The 18,164-nt window shown below is 42.2% G+C and overlaps 1 protein-coding gene across 7 annotated transcripts in view; it reads left to right on the top strand.

The window, feature by feature from the left end:
• NEDD4L (NEDD4 like E3 ubiquitin protein ligase) overlaps positions 1-18,164 on the top strand; it is a 338,971-nt gene that overhangs the window by 170,213 nt on the left and 150,594 nt on the right. For 6 of the 7 annotated variants that reach the window (XM_032654296.1, XM_032654293.1, XM_032654292.1 and 3 more), the window contains one exon: positions 17,756-17,837. In XM_032654296.1, coding sequence (XP_032510187.1) covers positions 17,756-17,837 — 82 coding nt within the window. Of the gene's footprint in view, positions 1-250; positions 350-17,755; positions 17,838-18,164 lie in introns of those variants that run through there. The other variant, XM_032654295.1, reaches the window with a different exon arrangement.

Below are 18,164 nucleotides of genomic sequence, written 5' to 3'. Positions count from 1 at the left end.
TACTCAGGGCGTGTTCTCTGCACAGTTCTATGGAGAAGGCAGACTTGCCCAAGAAGTAGACAGTGGCTGTAAGTGACTTGCAGCTAGTTTAAGAGTATAATATTAAGATTTACACACTTGAAAAAGGACAAACAATACAGAAAGGCACGTGAGTCAGCAGCAGAGGAGTGGCCTCAGTAGTCACGACTTAGGAACGCAGAGCACAGAGAGGCTGGTTATTATAGGGTGGCTTGTTCTGGGAAGATGAGGAGGAGGTGCTGGCTGCCTGGAGCCTGGAAGGATCGAGGATTTCCACAGGAGGAAGAGGAGAGAACAGAAGGGATCTCCGACAAATGAGTGTGCACCAGGGGTGAGTGGGCTGAAAACTTTGAAGGTGGTAGATAGGCATATTTGGGGAATCAAACACATGTGGCCGTTACTGACAAGGAGGTTTAATTGGATTCTGCACTTATTGCCTAATAGAAATTCTGAAGCATAGGGCAAAAGTAAAACAAGGATCCTGTGTTGTGTTTAAGTGTGCCAGAGGTCTGACCTCCATAGTTATTATGGGAAAGGCACGTTTTATTCTATGTAAATTGTCTTAATCTGTCCCTTGTGTTCTTACCCCGTGATTATTTAACACTTTCTCCTTTAGGGTCGCAGGGACAGGGAGAAACACATATATCCATAAAACAAAGTCATCTAGGGCTTCCCTGGTGGCACAGTGGTTGAGAGTCTGCCTGCCGATGCAGGGGACACGGGTTCGAGCCCAAGCGTCCGGAGCCTGTGCTCCGCAACGGGAGAGGCCACAGCAGTGAGAGGCCCATGTACCGCAAGAAAAAAACAACAAAAAACAAAGTCATCTAGTAGCATTAACTGTAACACCCTTACAAGGTGGGGGTGGTGTGGGTAGGAAACACACCTTCTGTAATTCTAGAACCTACCCCAGGCTCTCTTTAGAAGTCCTTTGATATCTAGTCTCATCCAACTTGGTAACTTAAGGGAGGATTTAAAAATATCTGAACGCAAGGAGAAATCTCCTGGGTGTATCCAACTTTGAAGATGTGGTAAGGGACTCTGCTCTTCACACTGGTGAGGAAGTCAGTCAAGAGTTTCAATGCTGATGAAGGCTTCATTTCTTCTGTAAATTCCCGTCTTGACAACATATGGGTCCTGGAGATCCCAATGTACCCACCATGTATTTATCTGCGTAACTGGGAAAAAAATATGTGCTCCATGACATTCATCTTCCTGCCATTGGGGTGGAGCTTTATCATAACCCAGCCCTCTTTCTATTGATCATAGTTTTTTCTTCCTGCCATAATGCTGTGAAGCATAATTGATGGCGCCTCTCTTTTAAAATTCTATTCTAAAAACCCTTATGGTGATATAGTACAGAACTCGCTGTAATGGGAAGGTCAAGTGTCTAGTGGTTTGTGTGTTTAACAGTCTTGAAGATAAAACTTTAAATATTTGACCAATTACTTTAGAGTTGAGGGGATGTTTTTGTTTCCCTGAGCAATTCTAGGATTTCACACGCAATTTTTTTGCGCTTTTGAGAGCAGTGTGAACGTGCTGGGCAGGGCGGCATCTGTAGTAAACATATTTTAAGTATTATTCTGCAACCTAATACGGGCCCATAATCCCATGCAGTTGGAAAATCCAAAAAGCCCTGGAAAGAAAACATTGTTGTAGGTTTGTAGGAAACTAACTCATTTGGTGGCAAAATCTGACCTCAGTGGACCTGGGAGTATTTCTGGTTTTATCTAAAACACTTAAGATAAGTATTTGTACATGTTGGCTGTGGGTCCTGCCCCCAGGCCCCTACTGGGAATGTTATGCAGTAATTGGAATAGTTAGGACCATCTAAAATGAGAAAAAAATCAGAGTTCTGGAACACATTTGGCCGCAAGTGTTTCCAATAAAGGGTGGCTTGTTTCCTAAAGCTGCCATTTGAAGTACCACAAACAGGGTGGCTTAAAATGTAGAAATGAATTGTCGCACAGTTCTGGGGGCTACAGAGCTGAAATCAAGGTGTTGGTGGGGTCATGCTATCCCCGGGCTCTAGGGGAAACTTCCTCTTCTCTTCTCTCTGGTGTTGGAGCAGTCCGTAGCATCCCTCCGGTCGCGTGGCAATCTTCTCCCTGTGTCTTCATTCCTGTGCGCATGTCTGCGCAAATTTCCCCTCTTCTGAGAGCACAGTCATGTTGGATTAGAGTCCAACCTAATGAACTCATTTTCACTTGACTACCTCTGTAAAGACCCTTTTTTCTAATAAGGTCACATTCTAAGGCTCTGGAGCTTCATATCGTTTGGAGGGGACACAGTGGAGCCCGTAACACAGGGAATGGTTTCACAAGGAGCTGCTCCATTCTTGCTGTGTTCAGACCAGTGCTGATTTCGAGACCCTTGCCTCCTGACTTTCCTGGTGCCCTGACAGCTGCTTCACTGAATGGCTGTCACTCGGGAGCTGCCTATTCAGATTTGAGAAGTTGCCACATCTCGTGTTAACCTCCTGTAGGGCAGGAATCCCTTCCCCTCAGAGAATCTTGCCCGTGAGAAGAAAGATTCTTGCATTGAAAACTGGACTGGGGGGCTTCCCTGGTGGCTCAGTGGTTGAGAGTCCGCCTGCCAATGCAGGGGACGCGGGTTCGTGCCCCGGTCCGGGAGGATCCCACATGCCGCGGAGCGGCTGGACCCGTGAGCCATGGCCACTGGGCCTGCGTGTCCGGAGCCTGTGCTCCGCAACGGGAGAGGCCACAACAGTGAGAGGCCCACGTACCGCAGAAAAAAAAAAAAAAGAAAACTGGACTGGGTACCTTTGGCACTACCATCACTCCCATCCCTGAGAAGTCTAGAAGGTTCCTTCCTGCGTTAAAGGAAGGATTGTGCAGAAAGTCTTTAAGACAGTGCTTGGCACGTAGTAAACACTTAGGTAGAGAGGTCGCTATTGGTGTGCATAGGAGCTGTTGACCTGTCTCCTGGGCTGTCCTTGGATTCCTCTTCTCTCCACCACTTGCCCTGTATACCCAGGAGTATTGGTCCTATAAGGCTATTCTCAGCATAGTTGTTGTTTACTTATCTGCATGGCAGCTCCTTCTTCGAGACCTTTGTTCCTGAGCGCCAAGCCCTGCAGGTCTCAGCAGTGTCCATCGCTGCTGTTGAGGGCCCCTGAGAACCTCCGAACCTGCGCCCGCCTTCAGTCCTCGCACCCAGAGCACGCAGTGACAGTAGACGTCGAACGCAGGCTGTGCTCTGGACACCCACGGCTCTTCCACAGTTAATTAAAAGCATCTTTTTCTCCCTGTTTAGTTAATAAAGGCTGAATTCCCTGAGTAGTTCTGTGCCTTAGAATTTGCCCTCTTTTCTGGTTCCACACAGCTCGGTGTTGATTCCACTTTGGCATCAAGGTCAAAGTTCCTCTGCTTGAGCAGCGTTGCTTCTTTTCCACCCTAAGAGCACAGGTGAGATGAGCCGAGGAATGGGCTTCAGTGTTAGAGTGATGACTTTGGAAGTCTGTTCCTGTACTTGGTGATTTCAGTGTGATAATGTGTCTGCGTACCTGTTTTTTTAGGCTACCGACTTTATAAATTGGGGGAGTGGAGGGAGCTAGTTTATTAAAAAAAAAAAAAGAAAGAAAGAAATATAATTGAGCAGTTACAAAGGTATCTTCACAAGAAGTTTGAATTGGCTAGACTTCTCTAACTATGAGGGAAGTAGATGAGTGGGTATCAGTGCCCACCAGACTCATGTCAGGAAAGAGAGACGGGTGAGATAATCACATCTCAGAATTTGTCCCCTTGCCTTATTTCCTTCAGAACTGAGTTCCTGATAGGCTCTTATAATTACAGGGTACTTGCAACTGTCCTCTTATTACAAGACAGTGTTTTTAAAACATAGACAAGAACTGACTTGCCTTTACTCAGCTGCCCCACCGCACCGCATTGAACTAATAAACAAAGTGGTGCTGATTGTAAATTGTAAATACAGGTAGGCCTTGTAAGTTGCCCTTTCTATGACCCCAGTAAATGTGGGCAGTGTCAAGCGGTCAGAGAAAGCCCACCCAGAGAGGCAGAGTCTTGGGCATCCAGTAGATAGGAGCTGTCTGCACCCTCCTCCCATCCTCTCAGGAGTGATGGCCTGGATAGTGGAGACAAGTACTGAGTTGAATGAGCTCATTCTCCTGGATCCTGGAGAAAGAAAGATGAAAAGACAGAGTCTCAGTGGTTCCCAAAGTGGGGTGCCCAAATGAGCACATTGTTAGAAATGCAGATGATCAGGTTCTACCTCGGATCTGAATCAAAAGCTCTGGGGGTGGGCCCAGCAATCTGTGTTTTAACTAGCCCTCCAGGTGATTCTGATGCCTGCCACAGCGAGAGAACCTCTGCACGGGAATTCCTTACGTCTGCAGGCCTTCTGCAGGCAGTCCAGCCACCGTGGTGATGCCGTGTGCTGGAATCCACACGTCTGCACTGCAGCAGAATCCTTGTCTTAGTGCACGTACAACGGGGAGGGTGTATGGAGGTGTTCTGAATTGTTCTAGTTAATCATTACTGTGAGCAAACACCATCAGAGTGTAGGTCCTGCCAAGTGAACATAAGAATGAAGCCCTCAACAGGTATTTGGAAAAAGGTGAGCAGTAGCCTGTTTTAAGAAGGGGGAGGGGCACTGATGGGGAATATTCGAATGTTTCCATGATACAGATTTGTGGTTACCAAGGAGGGGGGAAGGATTAGGAGTTGGGGATTAACAGTCGCAAACTATTATATGTATGTATAACTGAATCACTTTGCTGTACACCAGAAACTAACAGAACATGGTAAATCAACTGTACTTCAATGGAAAAAAAAGTTCCAATGATAAATCTATTCAACCTCATAATTTGTCGTAGGATTCGTAGTCTCTGTGACACAAGACTTCTGATGTGGTGACTTTGCCTGTGCCCCACGTAGATTGCCTTCTCTGGCCTGGATAGTTAATAGATTGAGCACATGTCCTTTCTCTTTCTGCTAGAGGATAGAGTACATATTGCGTAAACAGTAGAACTGGGCTCTGTGGTTTTCAAAGAACGTCTTTAGGGAAGATTTAGCATTTAGGTCCAACAGTCATTTCAGATCCATAGGACTCCTAAGATTCAAACCCGTTGTTAGCCAGCCCAGGATTCTTTTGCCAGGGTGGGACCTGGAGGAAAATATTGGCAGAGGGTGTGGCTCTCCTTTCTGATGGTGATATGGGAGAGCCATGTACAGTGAACTCTTCCTTGATAGCCATTTCTGCATCTGTTATTAACACATTTGCCTCATCTGTAGAGCTCCTGCCTGACCTACCTCTTGGAATTCCTGTCCGTTTTACTTATGTAGCGTTGTAGAAGTTTATTACCCTTTGTGCTAAACAATTTGCATAAATATTTTCTAGCTGATAACCCTTCTCTAGGCAGGAATTACAATAAGTCTGTGGAGCATTTGGAAAATGAATATACAAGTATATTAGGCATAACTTGGTCTTTGTTTGAAAACTTACAGCTTTGAGGTTATATTAATTATTCCAGTTAAATAATTAAGATCAGTAAAAGCTGATAATGAGATAAGAATTTAGTTGTGTGGTAAATTTGAAAGTGTGCATATATTATACTGATTCTGTATTGTCCTGTGGATATATTTCCCATTGGACAGTCTTCTGGAACCTTTTCTTAATGAATTAAATGCACACAGGTAAATTTATTGACAAAGACCAAATGCTCTTTTAACTAACAATAGTAGGACTTGTGTGTTTGTGTGTATGTATGTGCGTGTATTTAAAAACACTTGTTTTACAGATAAAATCTCTGTTCGTGAAACCATGTCTGTGGGGCTGTGGTGGGAGGTAATGCAGAAATGATTCATTATACAGATTTTTGTTCAGCCAGAGCTTTTAAGGACTATTTAAAGTTTATATAAAGTGAACTTGAGCTCTACATAGTCTTGGTGTGAGTACCTGTATATACTCCTGCGGTTTTAGTTATCCTGAGTGCTTAAAGTAGGGATCCTATGGGTTCGGATCCTACTACTTTATGCTGGACTAGTCCTCGGAAGGTAACAAGCATGACTACTCGAGTAAAGGTTGAAGAAAGTGAGTCAAAGTACCTCTGATGGACTTCCCTGGTGGTCCAGTGGTAAAGAATCCGCCTTATGATTCAGGGGACGTGGGTTCGATCCCTGGTCAGGGAACTAAGATCCCACATGCCGCGGGGCAACTAAGCCTGTGCGCCACAGCTACTGCGCTCATACACCTCAACTGGAGAGCCTGTGTGCAGCAAACTACAGAGCCCATGCGCGCTGGAGAGAAGCCCGCGCAGCGCAACAAAGAGCCCGCGCACCGCAACTAAAGATGCCGCATGCCTCAACGAAGATCCCGTGTGCCACACCTAAGACCTGATGCAGCCAAAATAAAAATAGAGAACTAATAAATAAATCTTTAAAAAAATAAAATAAATAAAAGTACCTCTGAACTATCCTACAGCAATTTGAAATGAATGATGTATGTAATTATAGTATTTGCTATAATGGTCTCATTTGGCTGAAGATTTCCATAATGTCCATAATGTTTATTGCATATTAAGAGACAGGACTACTATACTACATGAGGAGTCATGCAAAGTAGTTTTACCTTTCTTGTACCATTTCTAATCAGAGAAATCCACATTTAAAGCATCTCATCATGGATTACTTCTGGGTATTCCACCTACATGAGGCAGTAAAACCCTCTAAGCTTTGTAAACACTCTCAGGTTGTTGAATAACACCTGTCTGTGTGCATGTGGTTTGAGTATGTGCACGTGCTGTGATGTGTTTCTGAACTGTATTTTCAGAAGATATGCTTTCGTGCAGTCTTGTCTAATCAATTTGGAAAATCGGTAATTTCTCTTACAAGTGCATGATTTGAATTGCTGAGTGGGGACATGGTAATTAAACATCACTTCAGGGCTTCCCTGGTGGCGCAGTGGTTGAGAGTCCGCCTGCCGATGCAGGGGACACGGGTTCGTGCCCCGGTCCGGGAAGATCCCACATGCCGCGGAGCGGCTGGGCCTGTGAGCCACACCTACTGAGCCTGCGCGTCTGGAGCCTGTGCTCCGCAGCAAGAGAGGCCGCGACAGTGAGAGGCCCGCGCACCGCGATGAAGAGTGGCCCCCGCTTGCCACAACTGGAGAAAGCCCTCGCACAGAAACGAAGACCCAACACAGCCAAAAATAAATAAATGAATAAATAAATTTATAAAAAAAACAAAAAAAAAACATCACTTCACTGGCAGGGGTCCCACAAATAGACACTATTCCAGTGGTGATGAAGCATATTTCACCAACAGGATACTAACAGGGATACTAAGAAAGAGCATTCCTTTTTACTCCACTGAGTGTGTTTATATACCGTTCTTTAAAGGCTCTTTGAGATGTCTTGACCTTGTTACTTGAAAAGGAAGGTGGTGGTTCAATTAGAAATTGATGGTAAATTTATAACGTTTATCCCACTGTACTTTATCAGCACCAGTCTGGTATGTTTAACTTGAATTTTCTGGTTGTTGCCATTTGGGACCATTTCCAGTGAGACTTCCCTGGTGGGGAGGGGCAGAGAGGCTGGCCATAGGGACTACCTATGTCACCTTGCGGTCTCAGTGTTCCAGCCTAAATAGTGACCATCTCTATCATTTGGAATATAGAGAGAAATGAAAGGAAGAAAAAAATCACTCATGGTCTCATAAATGCGGTAATAAACACTAGTTTATAGCTTGGTATATTTATAATGCAGTAGGTGTATATGCCTTTACAGTTTAATTCTAATATAGTTTAATTAAAAATTTAAAAATTTTTAAACTTTTTTAAACTTTTTAAAAATTTTAAACTTTCTTTGTAAACAACTTTCTTTGTAGGCAACCACATCAAGTTCCTCATCAATACCATCTTAATGGCTCCATAGCATTTCATGTGCACGTATGTACTAGGATATTATCTTTTCTTTATCCATGAAATGGGGATTACTAACATCCTGCTTACCAGGGTTATTCTGAAGATCAGAGATGGTGTATACATAAGGCACCACGCACAATGCTGTGAACTCAGGAAGTGCTTAATAAATGATACGGAAGTTATTATTTCTGTTCATAAGATGGTCCCTGCATTTCAGATCATCTAATAAACATAAAAATTTATGACTTTTTTGAGTTCTTAATATATGTATATAGCCAACTTTCATAAAGGCGACATCTGCATATTATATGCATTCTCTCTTGTCTGACTTTGGTTTCTCTGGAGCAGGGGTAGACAGCCTCTTTGAGGGCAGCATCTGTTTACCTCTATCCCCCTGCCCCCCACTTTTTTGACCTCCCCGCCTTGGTGTCCACCACAGTCCTTTGCACATGGTGGACACTCTATTGGAGGAATTAATTACTGAACAGTTTCTGATAAGGGAGCAGTTTTTGGTTTCCCTGTTTCCTTATGGCTTTGTGAGTTGCTATCTCTCTTTTTTTTTTTCAGGCCGCGCTGGGCGGCATGTGGGATCTTAGTTCCCTGACCAGGGATTGAACCCGTGCCCCCTGCATTGGGAGCATGGAGTCTTAACCACTGGACCGCTGGGCAAGTCCCTCTATTAAACTATTACTAGCATAAAAGAAAAGTGGTTTCTTAATCTCTGCTGATTGCATGTATACAGGAAAAACACGTGATAGAAAATGCTGGAGACAAAGGCATGTCACAGCTATCACTTCCTTTGACAGCTGTGTGAACGTTTTAGTAATTTGTAGGTGGACCTTTGCCTATTAGTGACTGAATGATATTTATCCTAGCAGAAGATAAGAAAACATTGGTTTTAATTCGAATTGTTTTAAAAACAAACTCTTCTGGCTTAAATATTTTCATGGGCTACTGCATATCTACATCGATATAAACAGAACTGTGTATTTATGTGTCAGAGATAAACAGATGCCCAATGCAGTGTTCCCACCCCCCGACTCCAAAGGGTCTCTAGGACCCAGGGTTGGGACCCCCGAGTGACTGGTTGCGGATGGCAGAGGACAAGGAGAGAGTTGGTCCTGACTAGCCATTTTAAGACTTGGGTGACTGCAGAGGTGCTGGGATAGGGGCAAACCACAAGCTGCTCCAAACAGCCAAGTCATTCCTGAAATATCCAAAAGTATATTTTCAGCAGCTTCACAGAATGTGCCGAAGCTGTAAAGTTGTTGGGGTTTTTGAGTGGATGTATAGTTGATACACAATGTTGTGTCAGTTTCTGGTGTACAGCAGGGTGATTCAGTTATATATACATTCTTTCCCATATTCTTTTCCATTATGATTTATCACAGGATATTGAACATAGTTCCCTGTGCCGTACAGTAGGGCCTTGTTGTTTGTCCATTCTATATATAATAGTTGGCATCTGCTAATTGCAGACTCCTAATTTGTCCCTCCCCCACCCCCTTTCCCTTTTGGTAGCCGTAAGTTTGCTTTCTGCGCCCGTTTCTGTTTTGTAAATAAGTTCGTTTGTGTCATATTTTAGATTCCACATATAAGTGATATCATGTGGTATTTGTCTTTCTCTGACTTACTTCACTTAGTATGATAACCTCTGGGTGCATCCATGTTGCTGCAGATGACATTATTTCACTCTTTATGGTGAGTAATATTCCATTGTATATATGTACTACATCTTCTTTGTCCAGTCATCTGTTGATGGACATTTAGGTTGTTTCCATGTCTTGACTATTGTAAATAGTGCTGCTGTGAACATTGGGGTGCATGTATCTTTTCGAATTACAGTTTTCTCCGGATATATGCCCAGGAGTGGGATTGCAGGATCATATACAAACTCTGTTTTTAGTTTTTTAAGGAACCTCCATACTGTTTTCCATGGTGGCTGTACCAATTTACATTCCCACCAACAGTGTAGGAGGGTTGCCTTTTCTCTACACCCTCTTCAGCATTTGTTACTTGTAGACTTCTTAATGATGGCCATTCTGACCGGTGTGAGGTGATACCTCATTGTAGTTTTGATTTGCATTTCTCTAATGATTAGCAGTGTTGAGCAGCTTTTCATGTGCCTATTGGTCATCTGTATGTCTTCTTTGGAGAAGTGTCTATTTAGGCCTTCTCATTTTTTGATTGGGTTGTTTGTTTTTTTATTATTGAATTGTACGACCTGTTTGTATATTTTGGAAATTAAGCCCTTGTCGGTCTCATCATTTGCAAACATTTTCTCCCAGTCCATAGACTGTCGTTTTGTTTACAGTTTCCTTTGCTGTGCAAAAGCTTGTAAGTTTGATTAGGTCCCATTTGTTTATTTATTTATTTTTATTTCTGTTGCCTTGGGAGACCGACCTGAGAAAGCATTGCTACAATTTATGTCAGAGAATGTTTTGCCTATGTTCTCTTCTAGGAGTTTTATGGTGTCATGTCTTATATTTAAGTCTTCGAGCCATTTTCAGTTTATTTTTGTGTATGGTGTGAGGGTGTGTTCTAACGTCATTGATTTACATGCGGCTGTCCAGCTTTCCCAATACTACTTGCTGAAGAGACTGTCTTTTCCCCATTGTATATTCTTTCCTCCTTTGACAAAGATTAATTTACCGTAGGTGTGTGGGTTTATTTCTGGGCTCTCTACTCTGTTCCACTGATCCACATGTCTGTTTTTGTGCCAGTACCATGCTGTTTTGATTACTGGAGCTTTGAAGTCTGGGAGGGTTATGCCTCCACCTAAGCTATAAAGTTTTAATGCCTCTTTACCCTTGGACAGAGGTAAAAATGCATCTGTCTGTAGTAGACCCATTGCTTTCTTGCATTTGTTGAAAGGTCATACATATTTAAGAGCAACTCATTGTCGGTGTTGGTGACAAGTGATGTATTTCAAAGTGTAATTCATGCCTTTCGGTAAATGTCAAGGGCTAGAATATATGTGCATATTTCTTTCAAATATCTTCCGTAGTCACCCATTTAAGGCAATTTTCTGGGTAGAAAAAACATCTGAAGCTCTTTTGTGTTTGTTATTAAGGTTTTAGGCTAGCCATGAAATTACAGGGTTCCATGGCTCACTGAAGAGTATGTTATAGTTGTAGCGTATGTGTAACTATAGTTATTTTCATAATTTTTGTACTTATAAAAGTAGTACTTGCTCACAGTAGAAAAGTTAGAAAAAAATAAAAACCACAAAGAAGAAAATAAACCTAATTCATAAAGTTGTAATCTAGAGAGAACAACTATTAACTTTAGCTATGTGTCAGTGGCTTTCGTGCGTGTATATTTATATATATGTTACATATATATGTTTTATATAGATATATGTTATATATGTTGTATATATATATGCTTAGTGTGGAAAATGTAACCATGAAAGCATAACAGATTTTAAGTGCTACCCACGTAAATAAACTGTAAGCATTATTGACTAACAACAACAAAAAATGTGACTATATAGAATTAGTCACATTTTTAGATCATGCTTATTCCTTAATGTTATACTATGAATATTTTCTCCCAATTAATAATATTCTTTGAAAAGATGCTTTAATGGTTTATAATATTCTAGCGCCTGATTATACCATAATTTAATCACTTCTCTCTTGGACTGGAAAGTTGTTTCCAGTATTTTCTTATATATGATGCTGTAATGAGTATCTTTTGCAGATAAATATTTGCCTGCATCTCTGATTATTTCTTTGGGATTAATCCTTACAAATAGATTTGTTGAATCAAAGGCATCAATTCTTTGAATGTTTTTTTTTTTTTTTTTTTTTTTTTTGTGGTACGCGGCCCTCTCACTGCTGTGGCCTCTCCCGTTGCGGAGCGCAGGCCCAGCGGCCATGGCTCACGGGCCCAGCCGCTCCGCGGCATGTGGGATCTTCCCGGACTGGGGCACGAACCCGCGTCCCCTGCATCGGCAGGCGGACTCTCAACCACTGCGCCACCAGGGAAGCCCTCTTTGAATGTTTTGATACCTCCTGCCATACTGCTTTCCAGAAACACTTGTGATAATTTCTTTGCGGTAGTAGGGTATTAAAACGTCTGCCTCTCTTTAGAAAGTGTTAGCTATTTTCGCATCTGGGACCACCTGTTAGATGAGAACTTCAGTTTTGATGTTATCACATACATTCATGTGTTTTATTCTCTCACACTTTCCAGGTAATTTTTTTTCTTATTGCTTTGTAAGTGTTTTGCATTATTTCTTTATTACAGATACCAGTAATTTATGTAACACTAACTATGATAGTAAAAGTGGAAAGGTATGAGGAAACCTTCAGCAAAACAGGTTTTCCAATGAAATTTTCTCTGGGTTGGCTAAGGTTTAGTGTGTCATACATGGGGTAGTGAAAATAAAATTTCCCCTATAGTGTTGTGTGATATGCTACATTGGACCTCTGCGTTTTGCTCACAGGGAACAAAGACACAATCCTTTCACAGACTGTCCCAGCAGCACGTTAAGCAGCTTCATTTTATGGGAAAGAATGACTGCTTCCTTCAGGTGATGGCGGAGTACTCCTTCAGGTGATGGCGGAGTACTCCCTCAGGAGGCACGGTTGAAAAAGGAAGACCGTTCTCACTGTTCTCATAACATCCAAGTCTCTTGGAAAGACAGGTTTACAGCTGGTAGACGAGGCAGTGCCATTCCAGCCTGGCCGCAGTCTGAACGTAATCCCCCTTGAACACTTTGCCTGTGGAGGCAACTCTGCCCTCCGCCTGCCTCTCCGCCTCCCCCTTCACTGCCCTGCCTCCTTGAAAATAGTACACCAATCTCATCAAAGACTAGTCTGATGAAAATGAGTGATCAGTGCGAAAGGACTAGCCTCTCCACGTGGTTGTTTGTCATGGAACACCTGGGTGACTCCAATGGAGGGGGTCACCCTATTAATGATACATCAGGACTAACTGCCCTTGTTCAGTGTGTCCCGGGAGGTTGAGCAACAGGGAAGCCCAGAAAATCTTATTTCCACCTCTTCCCAAGAAATGACCTTGTCTGTACTGTTTTCGCTTAATGGTGACGAAGGTAGAATGAGACCCATCTCTGAATTCTTGAAGCCTGGTTAAGATCAGCGCAGTCCCGTAGTTCTGCAGTCTTTCTCTTAGAAGTGTTGTGTGCCAGGGTACTCTGCACAGTGTGTCACAATCATCGCTTTGCTTCTGTGCCCCATTCGAATGGGGCCGGGACAGTGTCGTTTTATTTCCGATGCCTGTGTCCTTGCCTGGAATATAGGTACTCAGTTAATACTAGGATGTTATTTGAATCCTAACATCAGTTTGTCTCCTTATAAAGGCTGAAAAGAAAGAATGTAGTACCCAAATAGCTTCACTATGCAGAGAAAACAAAAGGTTTGGAAAACAGCATTTCTCTTCTAATCCACAAAGCGTTGAGCTTCCTAGAGAGTAATGTTAATGAGTTGCACTGAACACCAGCCACTAGGGCAGTAACTGGTTGCCAAGAGTGACTCCTGTTGAGTTCGGTTGTAAATAATACTACCAGTTTGATCATCTCCACCCAGATCCCCATGGGGCTTCCACGCAGCGTGAATAATGAGGGAGCATGGGACACTTAGTGTGCTGTGGTTGGCCGGCACCCAATTTATACTATAAGGTAATCAGTGTCAGATTAGATCAGCAATCACAGCAGAAGTTAGGGGGCTTGGAAGGAGCAACAGAGAACCTCAAAAGTCTCGAAAGAGAGGAAAAAACAGACTCAGATACAACAGCTGTCATTCTCATACTGTGTGTTTGGTGCTGAAGTGGCTACTAATATTAATACATAATATTCTCTGGTCCTCACAGTGATGCTCTGAGTTAGGAATTATTCCCGTTTCATTCATGAACCACCTGAAGTTAAGAGTGGTTAAGTTAAGAGCGGTTAAGTGACTGAAGGTCACTTAGAGAGTTGGTGAAGTTGAGATTTGAGACTCCAGTGGAGATGGTCAAGGGCACCAAATGAAGAAGTACCAGCTGAGGAGATAGATGGTCTTCTTGCCTACTTCCCTCCATGGCCGTCCTGGTTTTTTTTTAAATAATAAAAGTATTATGTATTACTGGTTAATAACAGCAACAAAAATCTTCAGTGTACAGGGAGTAACATGAAAACCGGAACCTCTGCCCCTATAGCTGTACCCTGTGTCTACTCCCCATAATAGAAGCCCCTGATGAGCTTTTTATGTGTCTTTCCTAAACCTTCTGGTGGTCTAGCTGGGGGGAGGTAAGTCTTGAACATAACCTACCATTGACCTCAGGATTTGGCCGGCCTTTCGTTGTAAAGGTGTGGAGAGTGTGAGATCTGAGAAGTAGAGCTTCAGAGGGCAGAAGCTTCTTCCAGAGCTGCTGCCTCTATCAGACAGCTCAAGTCAGTGTGAAAAAGTCTCTGGGAACTGAATTCTTCCTCCCACCACTTCTGCGGAGCATCACACTCAGATGAAGGCCGTCAGGGGTTAGAACAACAAGCAAGCTTTTGAAAAGAAGCTGGTGATGAGGCTTGCTGTCCCTCAGCCTTGCCCCTCCCCCTGACACACATGCACACCTGCCTGCCTTTTGTTTCAGTTATTGCTCAGGTGATATGTTCTTGATACCTCATAGGTAAGTTGGTTAAAGCTGGTAATGTGTATAAGAAAATACCAGCCCAGTGATGATCAAGGTGGGGGGGTTCTCATACAACTGTGGGCTTCACCCTTCATTCCCTGGTGGAGAGGATAGGGTGTTATTCCCTCTTCCTGCCATATCTTTAGGAAGCCAATCCGTATTTACTTAGGATGGGCTGGGCTATTGTTATTACGAATGAAGAGAAGTGAGTTTGAATTATTCTGAGATTCAGAATATCCTAACCAAAAGGAATCATCCAGTCTACTGGCTTTAAACTTCATTTTTTTAAGCTATAGAGCCCTGTCCAAAAATATTCTAACATGAACAACCCATATATAAAACAGATTAAGGTAGAAAAGGTAGCCTGTAGTTATCCTGAGATAGTTACGCAGAACTAAGTAAGGCTCTGTCGAGTCAGCAGTTTGAAAACCACTAATTTAGTCCAACCACTTGTTTGTTTGTTTGCTTGTTTTTGCGGTACACGGGCCTCTCACTGTTGCGGCCCCTCCCGGCACAGGCTCCGGACACGCAGGCTCAGCGGCCATGGCTCATGGGCCCAGCATGTGGGACCTTCCCGGACCGGGGCACGAACCCGTGTCCCCTGCATTGGCAGGCGGACTCTCAACCACTGCGCCACCAGGGAAGCCCCTGATCCTTTTTTGTTTAATCCTTTTTGTTGCCCACTCCTGGGAGTGTAGTCGGTGCTCTGTAAACATTTGTTGATTGGAGTGGTACTGCTGTACTGTTGGAAAGGGAGATGGATCTGGACAGCTGGCTCCCCTCCCCACTCCAGCCCCACCACTCTTGAACTTACAGCCTACCATCCTTTCACCAGCCCATCCCAAGCCCTGTGCTCCCTTCCCGTGAACTTGCTCCTACTGTCCTTTCACCAGCTCCCACCCTTGGCCTTTGGTTCTCTGTTCACCTTGAATTCTCTTCCAGGAAGTTTCCTGGTCAATCTTTCACATCGTCACCGTAGTACCTACTTCTGCCTGGATGAACACTCAAGACAGGCCCAGACATGCCTTCCTTGTCACAGCTGGGGGACAATGTCCTCAGAGACCCCACCCTCAAACCCCAACTGTATGTGTCACTCATTGTGAACTATTCAGGGGATATAAACTGAGGTCAGTAAATGATTAGAGGAAGAATGTGGATGTTCATTAAAGTGAGTGCCTAGCTCTTTATTGCAGTTATATAACAGGCAGCAATCGTGACAGCCAGGGGGCATGAAAAGAAGAGATGGCAGTCAGCAGAGTTTTTTGTCTTCTCTGTGATGTGTGTGTATGTGTGTGTGTGTGTGTGTGTGTGTGTGTGTGTACGAGCGTGCAATCACCTCCATTGCATACTGGGAGCCTATTGAGATAACAGATATCAGGCCGTGAGCTCTTTTTAGCAATAGCTTGGTGGCTGGAAATAGAAAATGGGTTTCTATAACTAGAAAATACTCTTTTCAAATACCATGTAGAACAGTGGTTCTCAGAGTGTGATTCCTGACTCAAGAGCACCAGCATCACTGGGCGTTTATTTGAGATGCAAATTCTGTGGTCCTACCCCAGACCTACTAGATCCTTTGCGGGTATTTGGGGCTGGGGCCCAGCAATCTGTGTTTTAACTGCTCCCGCCCCCAGGCAGTTGTGATATGCTCAAATCTGAGAACCACTGACCTAGAATTATACTCCTGGTCCATCACCCAGACCATGGCTCTGATTAGGAAGGCGTTCTTAGGGTCTTTAGACCTAGATTAGGTTCTGGTTCTTGGTTCATCTTTATTCTGAGGCTGAGGGTGATCTCCAGATAAGGAGAAGTAGGTGCATCTGGTTAGATGTTCTTTAGTGAAACAGAATCTGTGGTTTATGGTTAAGTGACAGAGGGTTGACTAATAACTTCTTCTAAACCAGAATGTTAAAAATAAAAATATTTACTCAGAATATAACTGAGAAAATTCTATTGTTTTTTTGTGTGTTTGTTTAAGGAGATGGGGGGGTATAACTTCTACTGAGATGCATCTTATGGGTAATAAATACTACACATAGACACCAACAGTATTTTTCACTGACTTTTGATTTCTGTTTTTTTGGATATCAAGTATAGTCCTGTTAGTACTAAACTTTTCATTTTATCACACCATTCTCTTTCCTTAAGGGATTTCACGGCATATTTATTGAGCTATCTAATAAACACAAATATAGTCTTAAGCATTTTATGGTACTCTGTATAATCTTTAGAAATACCCTGGAAGTTGCAAAATAAGGGTTAATAGTTGTGGTATGTATAACTACTAAAGGATAACTCTCAAATTGGATAGAAATAAATCATCCACTATCGGTAATTAGATGAGTGAAAATTTGGGGATTGAATACACGAAGGCCCTTCCTATGACTTTAAGGATCTCAAGTGTAAAACAGAAGAACCTGGATCCCAAATTCTTATAGTTTAACTAGATTTGAGCTCTCCCAGTGTTAGCAACTCCGGAACGTGTGAGGAGTGGACTTACCAAGCTCTTCGTAGATAATTCACATTAAGTAATCCTTTCAATATACTTCTGGCTAAAAGTTTTCAGTTTCCCAAGGAAATGATAGGAACTCTGGAACTTGTAGTCAGGAAACCTGAAATTTAATCAAGACTTTACTAAAATCTGTAACTTTGGGCAACTCTGTTGACTTACTGGGCTTTAATTTTTTGTGTGTATGTTTTTGTTTTAATGTGTAAGATGATATATGTTGACTTAGATGAACAATGCCTGTTTTACCTCTACTGAAAGAAAAGTAATTTTTACCAACGTAATAGAAATCAGAATATAAATAAGATGCAAACTAAATTTTCTAGCTAGATTTTACTAGTCTGAACAAATTTTATATGCCTTTTAATAATTTTTCTTGTAATCTTTTCAGAATCTGATTGTGCTTAGAAAAAATACTATGGGAGATTAATTCTTTTGCATTAAGAGTAGAGAAGATGATCTTTTAAATTAGAATACGAGTTTGATGTTGGTTTTGCTTTTAAATAAACATCCATGGTTCTAGGTGATAGAAACTTTCCTCAGTATATTTACCTAGTTATAAGCATGTTAAAAATGTTACTGCTTAGTTTGTGAAATTTATACAAGCTGGTCATTAAGTGATATTTTTGCGTTTTCAGTTAGGTTATGGCTACTTTCCTTTTTGTATTTTTAAAATGAAAAGTATAATCCTATTTTTTCTTACAGTGATCCATATGTGAAACTTTCATTGTACGTAGCAGATGAGAATAGAGAACTTGCTTTGGTACAGACAAAAACAATTAAAAAGGTAAGGTCCATCCTTAATTAAACATCTTTTAAGTCATAATTAAATCTCATTAAGTTATGTCTTTGAGCTCTGTAGAAGTTTATATTTTAAGATGGCCGTATTTGCATTAATTCTATAAATTCAATTCAGACTTTTCAGTGTTAACCCAAGATACCGGTTTTGGCTTTTAGTTAAATGACTATAAAAACAGTATTAAAATATGCATGATTACAAGTAGAATTTTTTTTTCCCTGCAAAGAATAAAGCAAAACAAGGACTTGTTCTTGTTGGCTTGTTAGTTTACGAAAAGAAAGTTAAAGCAATTTAAAATACATTTAATGAAATGGA

The sequence above is a fragment of the Phocoena sinus genome, chromosome 14 (assembly GCF_008692025.1).
Source record: "Phocoena sinus isolate mPhoSin1 chromosome 14, mPhoSin1.pri, whole genome shotgun sequence".
Lineage (NCBI taxonomy): Eukaryota > Metazoa > Chordata > Mammalia > Artiodactyla > Phocoenidae > Phocoena > Phocoena sinus.
Note: the sequence above shows the minus strand (reverse complement) of the source record. Positions and strands in the feature narration are given on the sequence as shown.